Raw genomic sequence first — 14,026 nt, 5'->3', positions numbered from 1 at the left:
TTAAAGAGGAAATACAAATGGCTCAAAAACATATAAAAAGATGCTCAACTTCACGAGCTATTAGGGAAATGCAAATCAAAACCACAATGAGAAATCATCTCATACCTACTAGAATGGCCATTCTCAAAAACAAAACAAAACAAAAAGAGAAAACTACAAGTCCTTGAGAGGATGTGGAGAAAGAGGCACACTTATTCTCTGCTGGTAGGAATGTAGAATGGTGCAACCGCTCTGGAAGGCAATTTGGAGGTTGCTTAGGAAACAAAGTATAGAATTGCCATATGATCCAGCAATCCCATTACTAGGTATATACTCAGAGGAACAGAAGGCTAGGGCACGAACAGACATTTGTACACCAGCGTTTTTGGTGGCATTATTCACAATTGCCAAGAGATGGAAACAGTCCAAATGTCCATCAGTGGATGAGTGAATAAACAAACTGTGGTATACACATACAATGGTAAACTACACAGCTGTAAGACGGAGTAAACTCATGATGCATGTGACAATGTGGATGAACCTTGAGGACATTATGTTGAATGAAATTAGCCAGAAACAAAAGGACAAATACTGTATGGTCTCACTAATATGAACTAACTATAATGAGCAAACTCTGAGAGTTAAAGTCAAGAACACAGGTTATCAGGAAATAGAAAGAGGGGAGAGACTGGGCTTTTGATGCTGAAGGAGTACAGAATGTCCAACAGGATTGATTGTAAAGATCCAGAAATGGATAACACAATGCTATCTGATGGTAGCACAATACTGTAAGTAAACTGAACAAAGCTGAGTGTGAGTATGGTTGAAAGAGGAAGGTTAGGGGCATGTATGACACCAAAAGGAAAGACAGAAGATAAAAACTGGGACTGTGTAACTTAGTGAAACCTAAAATAAACAATGATGGTGATTAACTGTATAAATACAAGAAAGTTTTTACATGAGAGAGAAAAAATGAATGTCACCATCGCAAGGTGTTGAAATTGGGAGGGTATATGGAAAAAATACAATCAATGCAAACTAGGGTCTATAATTAACAGTAACATTGTAGTATACTTCCATTAATTGTAACAAATGTGATATAACAAAGCTAAATGTCAACAAGAGGGGGATATAATGAAGAAGTATAGGATTCTTGTTGCTGTTGTTTCTCCTTTTTATTTTTTATTCATTATTTTTTAATTTTTTATTGTTTTTTTTTCCCTCTTCTTCCTTTGCGGAAGAATGGAAATGTTCTCATATAGATTGTGGTGGTGAATTCATAACTCCGTGATTATACTGGGAGCCACTGATTGTTCACTTAGGATGGACTGTATGGTGTGTGAATAAAACTGTTTAAAAAATAAACAGAAAATTGCAAATGCTGGAGAAGATGTGGAGAGAGAGATATACCTTTTCACTCTTCGTAGGGAAGTACAATAGTGCAGCCCCTCTGGAGGGCCATGTGGTGGCTCCACAGGAGGTTAAGTATAGGGTTGCAATATGATACTGCAACCCTGTTATTTGCTATATAATTGGAAGAACTGAAAGCAGGGACATGAATAGACATTTGCACACTGGTGTTGATGGTAGCACTATTCACTATTTGCAATCGATGGAGGTGGTCTAAGGGTACAATGATGGATGAACAGAAGGGCAACCTGTGGTGTATACATACAACAGAATACTGAGTGGCTGCAAGAAGGAATGAAGCTGTGAGGAATGCAACTAGGTGAATGAACCTTGAGGACATTATGTTGACTAAAATAAGCCAGAAATGAAAGGACAAATATTGTAAGACCTCACTAATATAAACTAACTATAATGAGCAAATGCTGAGACTTGAATCTGAGTCCATAGGCTATCAAGGGATAGAACATGGGCAGAGATTGGGCAATCAATGATTAAGGAGTACAGAATGTTCAATAAGGCTTAACGAAAAGGTTACTAGATTGTAAGCTCTTACAGAAGTCACATCTGTTACTGTGTTTTAACTGTTATTTCTAAATTCTGAGATGATGACTCTTTGTGTATAACTACATAGTTCCCTGGAACTTTGGGTATCTGTATGACACCTGAGACTAAGAGTAAGAGTTCTGCAGCTCCGAAAGTCGCCATTACTCTATACAGCAACTGTTAAAGAAGCTGGAAAAGAGATCAGACTTCAATTAGTTATATGAATGAAAGGGACCTGGTTAGGACTAAGGTAAATCAAAATACGGGGTAATGGATGAAACTGACTGTAGTTTAAAACTTCAACTTCTGCATGAGACCAAAGGAAGAGATGTTTTTTGGTACAAATTTATATTTTCTGTAGCATACTATCTAATTTAACCTGTATGGTCAGTTTTTTAAACAACATAATTACATGGAACCTAGAATAAGGAATAAGATCTTGTTATTCTGTACAGGCTAATGCAGTATCCCAATACATCCAAGAGTATTTTGGGCAGAAAATAAAAGTATTTGCAAAGTCCCCTTGAGAGACTGGGGAAAAATGTGGAAATGCTAAACTTCCCTACCTCAGGAATTCCTGATAGTTTGGCAAGCATTAGGGACTACCAATTTAATAAGTCAAGCCTTTGATCTTGGAGCCTGTCCTTATGAAACTTATTCCTGTAGAGGAGAAGCTAAGCCTACTTATAATTATGCCTAAGAGTCACTCCCAGAGAACCTCATTTGTTGCTCAGATGTGGCCTCCCTCTCAGCCAATTCTGCAAATAAACTCACTACCCTCCCCACTACATGGGACATAACTCCCAGAGATGTTAAGTCTCCCTGGCAATGAGGGACATGACTCCCAGGGATAAGCCAAGCCCTGGCATCATGAGATTGAGAATGCCTTCTTGTCCAAAAGGAGGAAAAGAAATTTAACAAAATTTCAGAGGCTAAGAGATTTCAAATAGTGTCAAGAGGTCATTCTGGAGGTTATTCTTATGAATTATATAGATATTCCTTTTTAAATTCTAGTGTATTAGAATAGCTAGAAGGAAATACCTGAATCTGTTGAACTGTAATCCAATAGACTGGATTCTTGATGATGATTGTATAACTATAGCTTTTTATAGTGGGACCATGTGATTGCAAAAACCTTGTGACGGACACTCCCTTTATCCAGTGTATGCGCATGCAAGTAATAAAATAATGACAAAAAAATAAATAAATAATGGGGGTGTGGGGGGGGTGTTTTAGGTGTTCTTTATTATTTTTTTTTTTTTAATTTTTTTCTTGGAGTAATGAAAATGTTCTAACATTGATTGTGGTGATGAATGCACAAATGTATGATGAAACCATGAGCCACTGACTGTATACTTTGGATTATACACATGTGACTATATCTTAATAAAATTGCATTTTAAAAAAAAAGCAAATGCATAACATGCTCTAGAAGGCAGTTTGGCGGTTCCTCAGGAAGCTAAAAATAAAACTGCCATATTATCTGGCAAGCCCATTACTAGGCATATACTCAGAAGAAATGAAAGCAGGGACACAAACAGACATTTGCACACTGATGTTTATAGTGGCATTATCCACGATTGCCAAAGGATGGAGATGACCCAGGTGTTCACTGACTGAAGAGTGGAAGGGTGACCTGTGGTGTACACATATGATGGAATATTATGCAGCTGTAGGAAGGAATGAAGTAGTGATGCATGAAATGTCGTGGATGAGCCCTGAGGACATTATGTTGAATGAAATGAGCCAGAAACAAAAGTACAATTGATGCTTAAGGAGTAGAGAATGCTTAATAAGGCTGATTGTAAAGGTTTGGAAATGGATAGCACAATACTGTGTGACGGTAGCACAACATTTTAAGCGTAAAGCTGAGTGTTAGTATGGTTGAAAGAGGAAGGCTAGAGTCATGTATGTCACCATAAAGAAAGCTAGAGGATAAAAACTGAGACAGTATAATTTAGCAAAACCTAGAATGGATGATGACAGCGGTTAATTGTACAAATATAAGAAAGTTCTTGTATGAATTAGAAAAAACATTCGTCACTATTAGAAGGTGTTAAAAATAAGATGGTTAATGGGAAAAATACAATTAATTCAAACTAAGGTCTATAGTTACCCTTAACATTGTAATATTCTTTCACTAACTATAACAAAGGAACTATACCAAAGCTAAATGTCAGTAATAGGGGGATATAAAGGATGGGATTTTTATTACCAGAAGAAACAGGAATGTTCTCATATTGACTGTGGTGGTGAATGCATAACTATGTGATTATACCAGGAGTCACTGATTGTACACTTAGGATGAATTGTATAATGTGTGAATAAAACTGTTTAAATGAAAAAAATAGAGAGATAACATATTTTTTTTTAAACAGGTAATGGTATAAGTGAAAATGAGTAACTGAAAGGTAGAGAAGTGGGGAATGGAACAACAGAGAATATATAACAAGAAAAAATGTATTCAGCAGCTCAGCCATAAGGCAGATTTTATAAAATTCATGCAAAACTCTAAATAATAACAAAAATTATGAAATACAGAATGGACTGTTGAGAGCCTTAATTCAACACTTTCATTTTCCAGGTACAGAATCTAAAAAGGTTGTAGGATGTATCTACACCCAGGTCTGGTTAGGGAAGGAAGTGTGATAGAATTCAGGACTCCTCACACACAACAAGGGTATTCATTTGGCCCAAGATCCTTTTATTGGTTCAATAATGTCCGTTCCATAATTCTTTATATAACAACTAAATTAGAAGAAATTAACTTACTGGATTGTTGAATTAATTTGAGGTTGTTGGAGTGTTTAAGATTATATGTAACTTGTTTTTCTTTTTCCTTGTTTTGGTACTCTTCTTTTTCATTTTCTTCGCATTCTGAAGAGCTCCCGCTACTATCATAACTGCTGTCACTGCTGTTGTACTTCTGTTTTTTCAATAGCTCAGTACTCTCAGGCATGGAAGATAGAGGCTAAAATAGAGGGAAGTGTGTTATTTTGTTATAATTTTCAAAAATTTTATTAAAATGGTTAGTTACTATTTTCTGTTTCCTGCTTATGCTTGGTACATTTTTCTGAAGGCTAGGAATACCCCAAAGGACTATTGGTACAATGCTGCTTAGCCTACAGTGCTATTCACTAATGGTTCTATTTCTGCAAAATATTCTTTCCCAAATGACATAGTTTAGTCATAATGGGGAAAATGCTGTTTCTACTGAAATTATTCTATGTTCATTACTTTTGAAACAATACCAAAATGATTGGAATAAAGAAACAAAGCATCTGCAAAGAATAACAAAATAAAATAAAAGCATTTGATATGAAAATATAAAAATCAGAAACATAATCAGCTTTTCTTCATTCCATACAGAGAGATTACTCAAGACTAGAGGTGGTCCCTTGTTGTATCAATAATGTTCAGAGTCACTCAATTAATGTGTGTGTGTGTGAGAGAGAGAGAGGAAGGAGGGAGAAAAAAGGGAGGAGAAAAGGAAGGAAAGAGGGTAAAGAAGGGGGAAGAGGAGCAAAGAGAAGAGAAGTCACTATAAAGCAAGACTACATTTTAAAACAGAGCATATGACCTATCTACTCAGATAATGCACAGCAAAAAACAAGCTATTCCTCACATGCTATTCATTGTGAATATCTTTACAAATATTTCTAGTTAATTATCCACTTTCCAAATTGGTCATAAACCCTGGCCATGAGTGACAGTGCTTTTCATTGCCTGTGCTATGTGAAATATAACCCACATAATATGAAAATCAGTGTAGTATGAACTTTTTGGAGGATAGGTGCCATGCAGAAAGGTAAATAAATATAAAGATTCAAAATTCCATGCTATTATGCTGCAGTATCTCCATTAGAATCACTTGTTCCAATCCTCTCAACAATGTTTTTCTGATGATGTCAGCTGAAGGAATGAAGGAATAGAAGAGAAGGGAAATGGGATGGCTTCACTTCAGAAGAATGTGCATAACAGAGAAGACAGTTTTGCAACAGTCATTTAAGAGACTATTTATTACACACACTGTATGACTCCTATTCCTGCTGGGAGAGGTTCCTGCAGTTGTATACTAGGTGCTTGTTCTCTATGAAATCAAACAAAAATGTTTTGATGTTAGCAAACACCATAATGAAATCCTTGGATACCATGGGATTTCACTGAATGAAGGTATATCTTCTAGGGTAACAGTGTAGGATGAAAGAAAAAGAGTGAAATAGCATTTCCTGAAGTGCCTGGAATACATAGTAATTCAAAGCATGGTTGTCTTGAAGTTACAGTCTTTGCAAAAGATGAAAAATAACCAAAGCAGGAAAGCAGTTTAATACACCAAGGTACCAACTTATACTTAAAACTATGTTCTCCCTTTGATGGTCTAATATTTACTGAGTACTAACAACGTTCAAAGAGCTATGCATAAAAACATTTAGCAGTAACACAATCATCAAACTTTTTGACAGTTCTGGGGAATATAAATTCTACAGGAAGGACGTTTCTTCAGAAATTTAGCATACACAGAAGATACAGTGGCACAATCAGCCTTCCCAGCAGCACCTTCCTTCAAGTAGGCAAACAGCTTTAAGGTTTCTTAAGGAGCTTGATTACATAGTGAGTTATTTGACCCTATAAAGAATCACAAGAGGAAATGGATAGCTGAACCTTTGCGAGATATATACATCTTGGACTTTTTGACCAATATATTGTTCAAACAATAATTAAAAAGAAGTCACACTGGTATAAACTCCAAATAGTGTCTTAACTACAAAATGTAATTTTTAAACTGGCATTCGGTTATGACACATACCATACCATTGATTTTTATATCCAATTTTATTATGAAATATATCATATCTAACATATACCTGAAAATGTGGTATTTATTATTTATGTAGAGAATTAATGCTTCTTAGATTCTCAAGTGAAAATTTATTATTAGGTCATTTCTCCTAGCACAAGTTTAATTTAACCTTAGTTATTTCCAGTTATTCTTCTACCAGTAAAGACACCAGAAATCAATATTTGGCTTTTGATCATCCTCTAAAAAGGAAGGGCTGCTTTGAATTCTGGCTTACTCCAGACCCTGGGTAAATACAAAGTCAAAAGTTAAAATACTTCTACTTTAGACTTACTAGCAGCTTTCAACCACTTTGAAGTAATGCAGGCTTTGACAACTACAGGAACTATCCAATTCATTTCATTTCAACAAATACATTGTTAATTTCTACTGCTTTCATAGAATGAAACAAATTAGGAAAAAAATACACAGTGTGACCTCTGCCGTCCAGGAAGTTTTAATTTTGTTTGACTTGAGTCACACCAAATTCTTCACTGTTCCTACAATACCCTATTGCTGTATCACACCCTCTTGTCTTTGCCCTTGATGTTCCCTCTGCCCCAAATGGCCTTCTATGACTTAAATTTTTTAGAATGCTACTCATTTTTCAAAACCCAGTTCAAATGGCAATGCTTTATGAAGACATCCAGACTCGACCAATCTCTTTCTTCTCTTTGCTGATGTAGCACTTTATACTCCCTTACAAGTGCTTGCCACCATATACTGACTTTTTGTTTACCTACTTACTCTTCCACTAGTCACTCGAGATCTGGAGAACAGAAACTGCCTCCAAGAAGTTTAACTAACGGTTTTTGAGAACCTACTATGTACTAGACACTGCATTAGGTGCTAGAGATGCAAAGATGAAAATACACCTCCTACCTAAAGAAGCCTGCAACCTTACAGTAAGGCAAACATTCAAACAAGTATTTGTCACAACTGCCCTACAGAAGGGCTCTTTACGGTACAGTGGGAGAAGGAGGGGAAGGAAAATCTATGTCTAACTGGAAGAGTGAGGGAAGGCTTCACAAAGGTGGCAGTATTAAACTGGATAAGAATGGGTCTTTTATCAATCAAGTAATGAATCAATGAATTTTTTTAAATTGGCAGGCATATCAAAAGCCTGGAAAAGGATGAAAGCATGACAGGGAATTATATGTCTAAGAGCATAGAGACAGCTTAGTATTGCTAAAATGTAAAGTAAAAGGAGTAGAATGAAAAAAATTATCCATTATTTTACAAACTCTACTCTTTCCTACTCTACTAGCAAGTACTTTGACATGTAGTAGAACATACAGATGTCATCACCACAGAGAAAATGCAGTTAAAGCAAAGCCCTGCCCATTTCTACCTGCGTAACAGCTGTCCATTTATGCCTAGGAACTGTGCCTATTTTAATTAACACTAGATGAATGTTGCTGGGTCAGCAAAAGATGGGACTCCAAATAAGGGCTTCTGGAGTCATGATTTGCCTTACATATAATGCTATACAGTTCTTCAAAGATTATCTGCCTGGATATATGAAGAAATATTAATACTTAGCTTAGGTTAGGAATATTGTTCTAAGTCCCTTTCATCCCTGACTCATATGGTCCACACTAACATTACACTCCAGCTGAGTATAACATAACTTCTTCTTCCCAACTCCATATATTCACTGAACACAGATGTATTATATTACATATTCCCTATAGTTCCTTGAAAATGGCATCAGTCCTTCTTAGAGTGAGAAGTATCAAGGGAAAGACAACTGCATTTATATCATCTACTTTGATACCAAGGAAGGTAATGGTACTGCACCTTTGGTCCTCGAGGCTTGGTAGTTTTGCCCATCAACTTTTCATCATCAATTTCACATTGTTCCAGAAGATCCAAAATATCTTCCTCCTTAAAAACATATTTCAATTGCAATTGTAATCATTGATTGATCCAGAATTTGTCTAAGTTCATTAATATCCATAAAATAATGTGCAACAATAATGAAACTATGAAGTGAATTTGGCTCAGATCACAGAAGGAGAAAGAAAGAATCATGGAAAACTCTCTTGAAGACAGTTTAATCAAAATCTGGCACTATACATAATACACAGTTAAAACCAATTATGTATTAATTATCATATACAAACAAATCCTTAAGTTTAGAGTACAGTATTAAAATCTTAGAGTATAAGACTTTAAAAAATTGGTCCATTGGAAATTTTAAAGTTTCTGGAAATCCACTCCAATTTTCCAGACCAAAATTTTATCAATCATTTCTAAACTGATTAATGTCAAAATAATATTACATCTCCAGACAGAAAACTGATGATTGGCCTAACAGTTTCACTCAGAAACAATCTAATGTTAGCATATAGGTTAATAAACACTATTTAATTAAACTCTTTCCAAATTTTAATCATTATACAAAGGTATCTTTAGTACTTTATCAAAGGTTTTCATTCTATAAAGACATTAATGATAGTGTCAATCCACAAGTGGCCTAATGCCTTCTCTTATTTCCTTCTAGAGTCATTTTGATGTCAAAGGGAAAAGTTATGAAAACATATACCCAGGTAGATGCTGAGTAAACCAGAATAATGAGTATAATAGCTACACTGAAGGAGGCACAATAAAATATTTCATTGAGTTATTTATTACACATATAAAAATCTCCCAACTTTATATAATTTATGATTTATACTTCAATGTTCCTAAAAAATGTTTTTGAAGAAACTAGAACTCTCACTATGAGTGAAAATGGATAAAGTAAGCTACTCTTTCCCAAAGTAAGGAAGTTAGCTATTAAAATACCAAAAGACTTTTGTTACAAAATTTTGACTAAAAGAAAATACACTGAATTTATGGCAACACAGGATATTTAAAAAGAAACTTAGGGAAAAGAAAGTAACAGGAATAAATTCATCATAACAGTTAGAAAAGGCCAAATAAATAAACTAAACATACTGTGGCCATTTGGAATATCTAGCTGAAGCTTGCATAAGCGTAACCTCCAGGATAGCCTCTCAACTCTTTTTCAGATGGCCACAGTTTGCCACGTCCAAATCAACAGTACTCCTGGAAATACTAAAGAATACCTCCTAGGTCCCTACCTGAGACTCTAAAAAGTTTCACTCACTAAGTTTACTTTTCAGAAACTTAAATCCCCCAGAGTGTTCCTATGCCAGATAAGTCCCAAAACTCAGAGACAACAGCTTCTCCAAGAAAACCAACCAGATGCATCCCCCTTCACTATAAAGTCAACACCTCTTTTCAATATGAACAAGTTAGGGTGGTCACTGCCCAGATATCCCTGAAGATGGTGACAGTGATCAAACGAGAAGGAGGGACAGCAACAGACAAGAGAGGATTTAATAAAGGATTACAAATACTGAATCTTCATATAAATGTGTTTTGTTTTGTTTTGTTTTAGTTTCTAGGTCATTAGAATAGCTAGAAGGAAATAACTGAAACGGTGGAAATGTAACCCATAACACTCTGAAATTTGCTCTATACCCACTTGCTAAATTGTACTTCAAAAGTTATCACTTTTCTTTATATATATTTCACAATAAAAGTATATATGTTACATTTCACAATAAGGACATAACTGAAACTGTGGCACTATAACCCATAACATCCTTTGAAATGTGCTAACTACTTGTTAAATTGTACTTTGACAGTTATCACTTTTCTTTATATATATTTCACAATTAAAAAAATGTAAAAACACACACACAGCAGTTTGATACCAGAGGTCCCACTCTTAACCATTGTGCTATTAAATAAATAAATAAATAAATAAATAAATAAATAAATAAATAAAGCAATAAAGCAATCACATTTTTTAAGACATCCGAAAGAAGTGGATGAAAAGTAGTGTAAGAAACTAAATTCCAGAGAGAGACAAGTTCTTCCTAGATGATCAGAGATTAGTGGCTACTTTCTACTTTAGGGTTATCTGTCAAGTCTGGGAGTAGGTGGGAAGAGATCAGGCCTACAATAGGCAGAGAGTATCTTCTGGGATATGAGTCATCCAAAGAGTTTTCCAAAGAGTACCCTCTAAGAGCTGGTTCTCTCCACCTGCCTGATCTCCCCTCTAGCAATTCTACTAAATGCGTAGAGGTGCAGAAGGATGGAGACTGGACTGGAAAGTCAGAAAGACTTCTCTGTAGTTTTATCGTACTTGGATACTTTCATCCTCAAGGCATTTGAAACCAGAAGTAAATTGAAACTAATTACTGCAATCCAGCCTCAACCCAGCTCAACTCTTCTTTGGTGAAAGCAATTAGCCCCTCACCCCAGCATCCTAAAAGAAGATAGTGTGTCTTCTCTTGGGAAAAATATTATGAATTCTATCTTTATGATTCTTTTACAAAAAATGTCTTGTCAAACAAAAATCAAGGTTATTTTAAAAAACAGGAAAATGTTACTCATATTCAAAAGGACAAACATCAATAGAAGCAGGTCCATAATGATGCAGATGTTAGAATTAGCAGACAAGACCTTTAAAATAATTCTCCTTATATTTGTTTGTACATATATGTATGAAAAATTGATAAGATGGACAAAATGAATGAAAAGCAGAATTTCAACAGAGAAACAGAATAAAGAAACCAAATGAACATTCTAGAATTGAAAAATGTATCTGAAATTAAAAATTCATTAGACAGCCTTAAAGGCAGAATGGACACAACAAAGAAAGGTCAATAGAAATTATTTAAACTGAAGCATGGTGGGGGGTGGGGATAGGAAAAGCAGAACAGAGCATCAAAGACGTGTGGGACATTGTCACACAATGTACTATGTGTGTAATTAGAATCCCATAAAGAGACTAATAGCTGCCTTCTGAATAGAAACAATGGATACAGAATACAAAGAAATGATATCTTTTAAGTGCTAAAGGGGAAAAAAGAAACTATCAAGACAGAATCTATACCCAGTGAAAGTATCCTTCAAAAATGAACACAAAATAAAAGAAAATTTGAACCCCCTCCCACCCCCACCCACTCCCAAAAAAGCTAAGAAAATTCTTCATCAGTTCACTCATCCTACAGGAAAATACTAAAAGAGGTTTCTTCCAACTGAAGAAGCCTGTTCAAAAGCATGAGTCTTCAGGACAGAATGAAGAGCATCAGAAGGGTAAAACAAAGGTAAATATGAAAGGCTGTTTAAAAAATGTTAAAGACTATTGCCTGTTCAATAACACTAGCAATGTATTATAAGATTTGTAGTATATATAAAAGTGAAATATATTGTAACAATTGCACAAAGCCTGAAGGAAGGTAGTAAATGAAATTGAAATGTTACAGTTCTTATTATATACTAATTCAAAGTAGGCTGTAATGAGTTTAAGGATGCATATTTTAATCTTTGGAAAAAAACAGTCAAAATAATGTTAAAATGTAACAAAAAGGCAATAGAGAAGATACCAGTAAAGTAAAAATAACTGATTATTCCAAAAGAACACAGGAAAGGAGGAAGAAAGGAAATAATGAACAGCTGGAACAAATTGATTATAAAAAAAACAAGAGGGAAGATATAAACCCAACTGTATGAACAATTGCATTAAAGGATTAAAAGATAATATTGGACTGGATTTTAAAACAAACATGACCCAATTATATGCTATTTCCCAGAGACTTTTCAAATATAAGAACACAGATGAGTTGAAAATAAGTGAATTAAAAAGATAAACCATTCAAACACTAACCACAAGAAAGCTAGCTAGTGTAGCTATATCCATTTTACACAATATAAACTTTAAGACAAGGAATACTACCCAAGAAAAAGACCAACATTTCATCATGATAAAATGAAAGGATGAATTCATTCAGAAGCTTTGTTAATAAATTCAAAATACATGCAGCAAAAATTGACAGAACTAAAATCCACAATCAGTTGGAGATTTTAACTCATCTCCCTCAGTAACTGACATAACAAGTGGACAAAAATATCAGAAAGACTATAGAATATTTTAATAACACTAATAGCCAAATTACATAGATGACATGTATAAAACTTTTATAACCAGTATCTGTAGAATACACATTATTTAAGAAGACATGGAACATTCATACAATATGTACACCCATACACAAAAACAAATATAGAGTAGGTACACGTTATTTAAGAAATATAGAGTAGAATACACATTATTTAAGAAGACATGGAACATTCACGTTCAATAAAAATTGAAATCAGAGTATGTTCTCTGACAGCAAAGGAACTAAACTAGAAATCATTAACAAAATACAATTAGAAAAATTTTAAATGTATGAAAATTAAGTAACAGACTTCTAAATAATCCAAAGTAAAAACCAGAAACTATTTCGGAGTGAAAGTTAATGAAAATATAACACATAAAAAAATGAGGAGCAGCTAAGCATTGCTTAAAAGGATATTTAAAGCTTTAAAGGTATATATTAGAAAAGACAGGTTTAAAATCAATAATGTAAGATTCTATCTCAAGTAGTGTGCCGGTTCGAATGTAATGTGTCCCCCAAATGCCATTATCTTTGTGGTCTTGTGGGACAGACGTTTTGGTGCTGGTTAGATTTGCTTGGAATGTGCCCCACCCAGCTGTGGGTGTTGACTTTGGTGGGATACTCCCATGGAGGTGTGACCCCACCCATTCAGGGTGGGCCTTGATCAGTGGAGCCATATAAAACATGCTGACTCAAAGAGACTGAACGCAGTGCAGCTGTGAGTGACGTTTTGAAGAAGAGCAAGCTTGCTAGAGAAGAATGTCCTGGGAGAAAGCCATTTTGAAACCAGAACTTTGGAGCAGATGCCAGCCACGTGCCTTCCCAGCTAACAGAGGTTTTCCGGACGCCATTTGCCATCCTCCAGTGAAGGTACCCGATTACTGATGTGTTACCTTGGACACTTTATGCCCTTAAGACTATAACTGTGTAGCTAAATAAACCCCCTTTTTATAAAAGCCAATCCATCTCTGGTGTTTTGCATTCTGCAGCATTAGCAAACTAAAACAAGTAGCTTGCAAAAACACAAATTAAACACAAAGAGAGTAGAAGAAAGTAAATAATAAAGTTCAGAGTTTAAACCAATAAACTAGAACACAGATATGCAATAGACAATACCAACAAGGTCAAAAGATAATTCTCTAAAAAGAATAGTAAAATTCATAGACTTCAAGTAAGAGTAATCAGGAAATAAAAGAGAATGTATACAAACTACCAATATCAGAAATGGAAAAAGAGTGATTGTTACAGATCCTATTGACATTGAAAGGACAACTAATGATCAACTATGTCAATG

The 14,026-nt window shown here is 34.9% G+C and overlaps 1 protein-coding gene across 15 annotated transcripts in view; it reads right to left on the bottom strand.

Moving 5' to 3' along the window:
* TTLL7 (tubulin tyrosine ligase like 7) overlaps window positions 1-14,026 on the bottom strand; it is a 197,490-nt gene that overhangs the window by 46,117 nt on the left and 137,347 nt on the right. For all 15 annotated transcript variants that reach the window (XR_005215330.1, XR_005215331.1, XM_037826780.1 and 12 more), the window contains 2 exons: window positions 8,570-8,656; window positions 4,705-4,903 (listed from right to left, as the gene is read on the bottom strand). Coding sequence is in view for 13 of the 15 variants with exons in the window: in XM_037826780.1 (XP_037682708.1) it covers window positions 4,705-4,903; window positions 8,570-8,656 (286 nt within the window). In the remaining 2 variants the exon portion in view is untranslated. The remainder of the gene's footprint in view (window positions 1-4,704; window positions 4,904-8,569; window positions 8,657-14,026) is intronic.

Source organism: Choloepus didactylus, chromosome 2, assembly GCF_015220235.1.
Source record: "Choloepus didactylus isolate mChoDid1 chromosome 2, mChoDid1.pri, whole genome shotgun sequence".
Taxonomy (NCBI): domain Eukaryota; kingdom Metazoa; phylum Chordata; class Mammalia; order Pilosa; family Megalonychidae; genus Choloepus; species Choloepus didactylus.
This window is presented reverse-complemented; position numbering and strand designations above follow the sequence as displayed.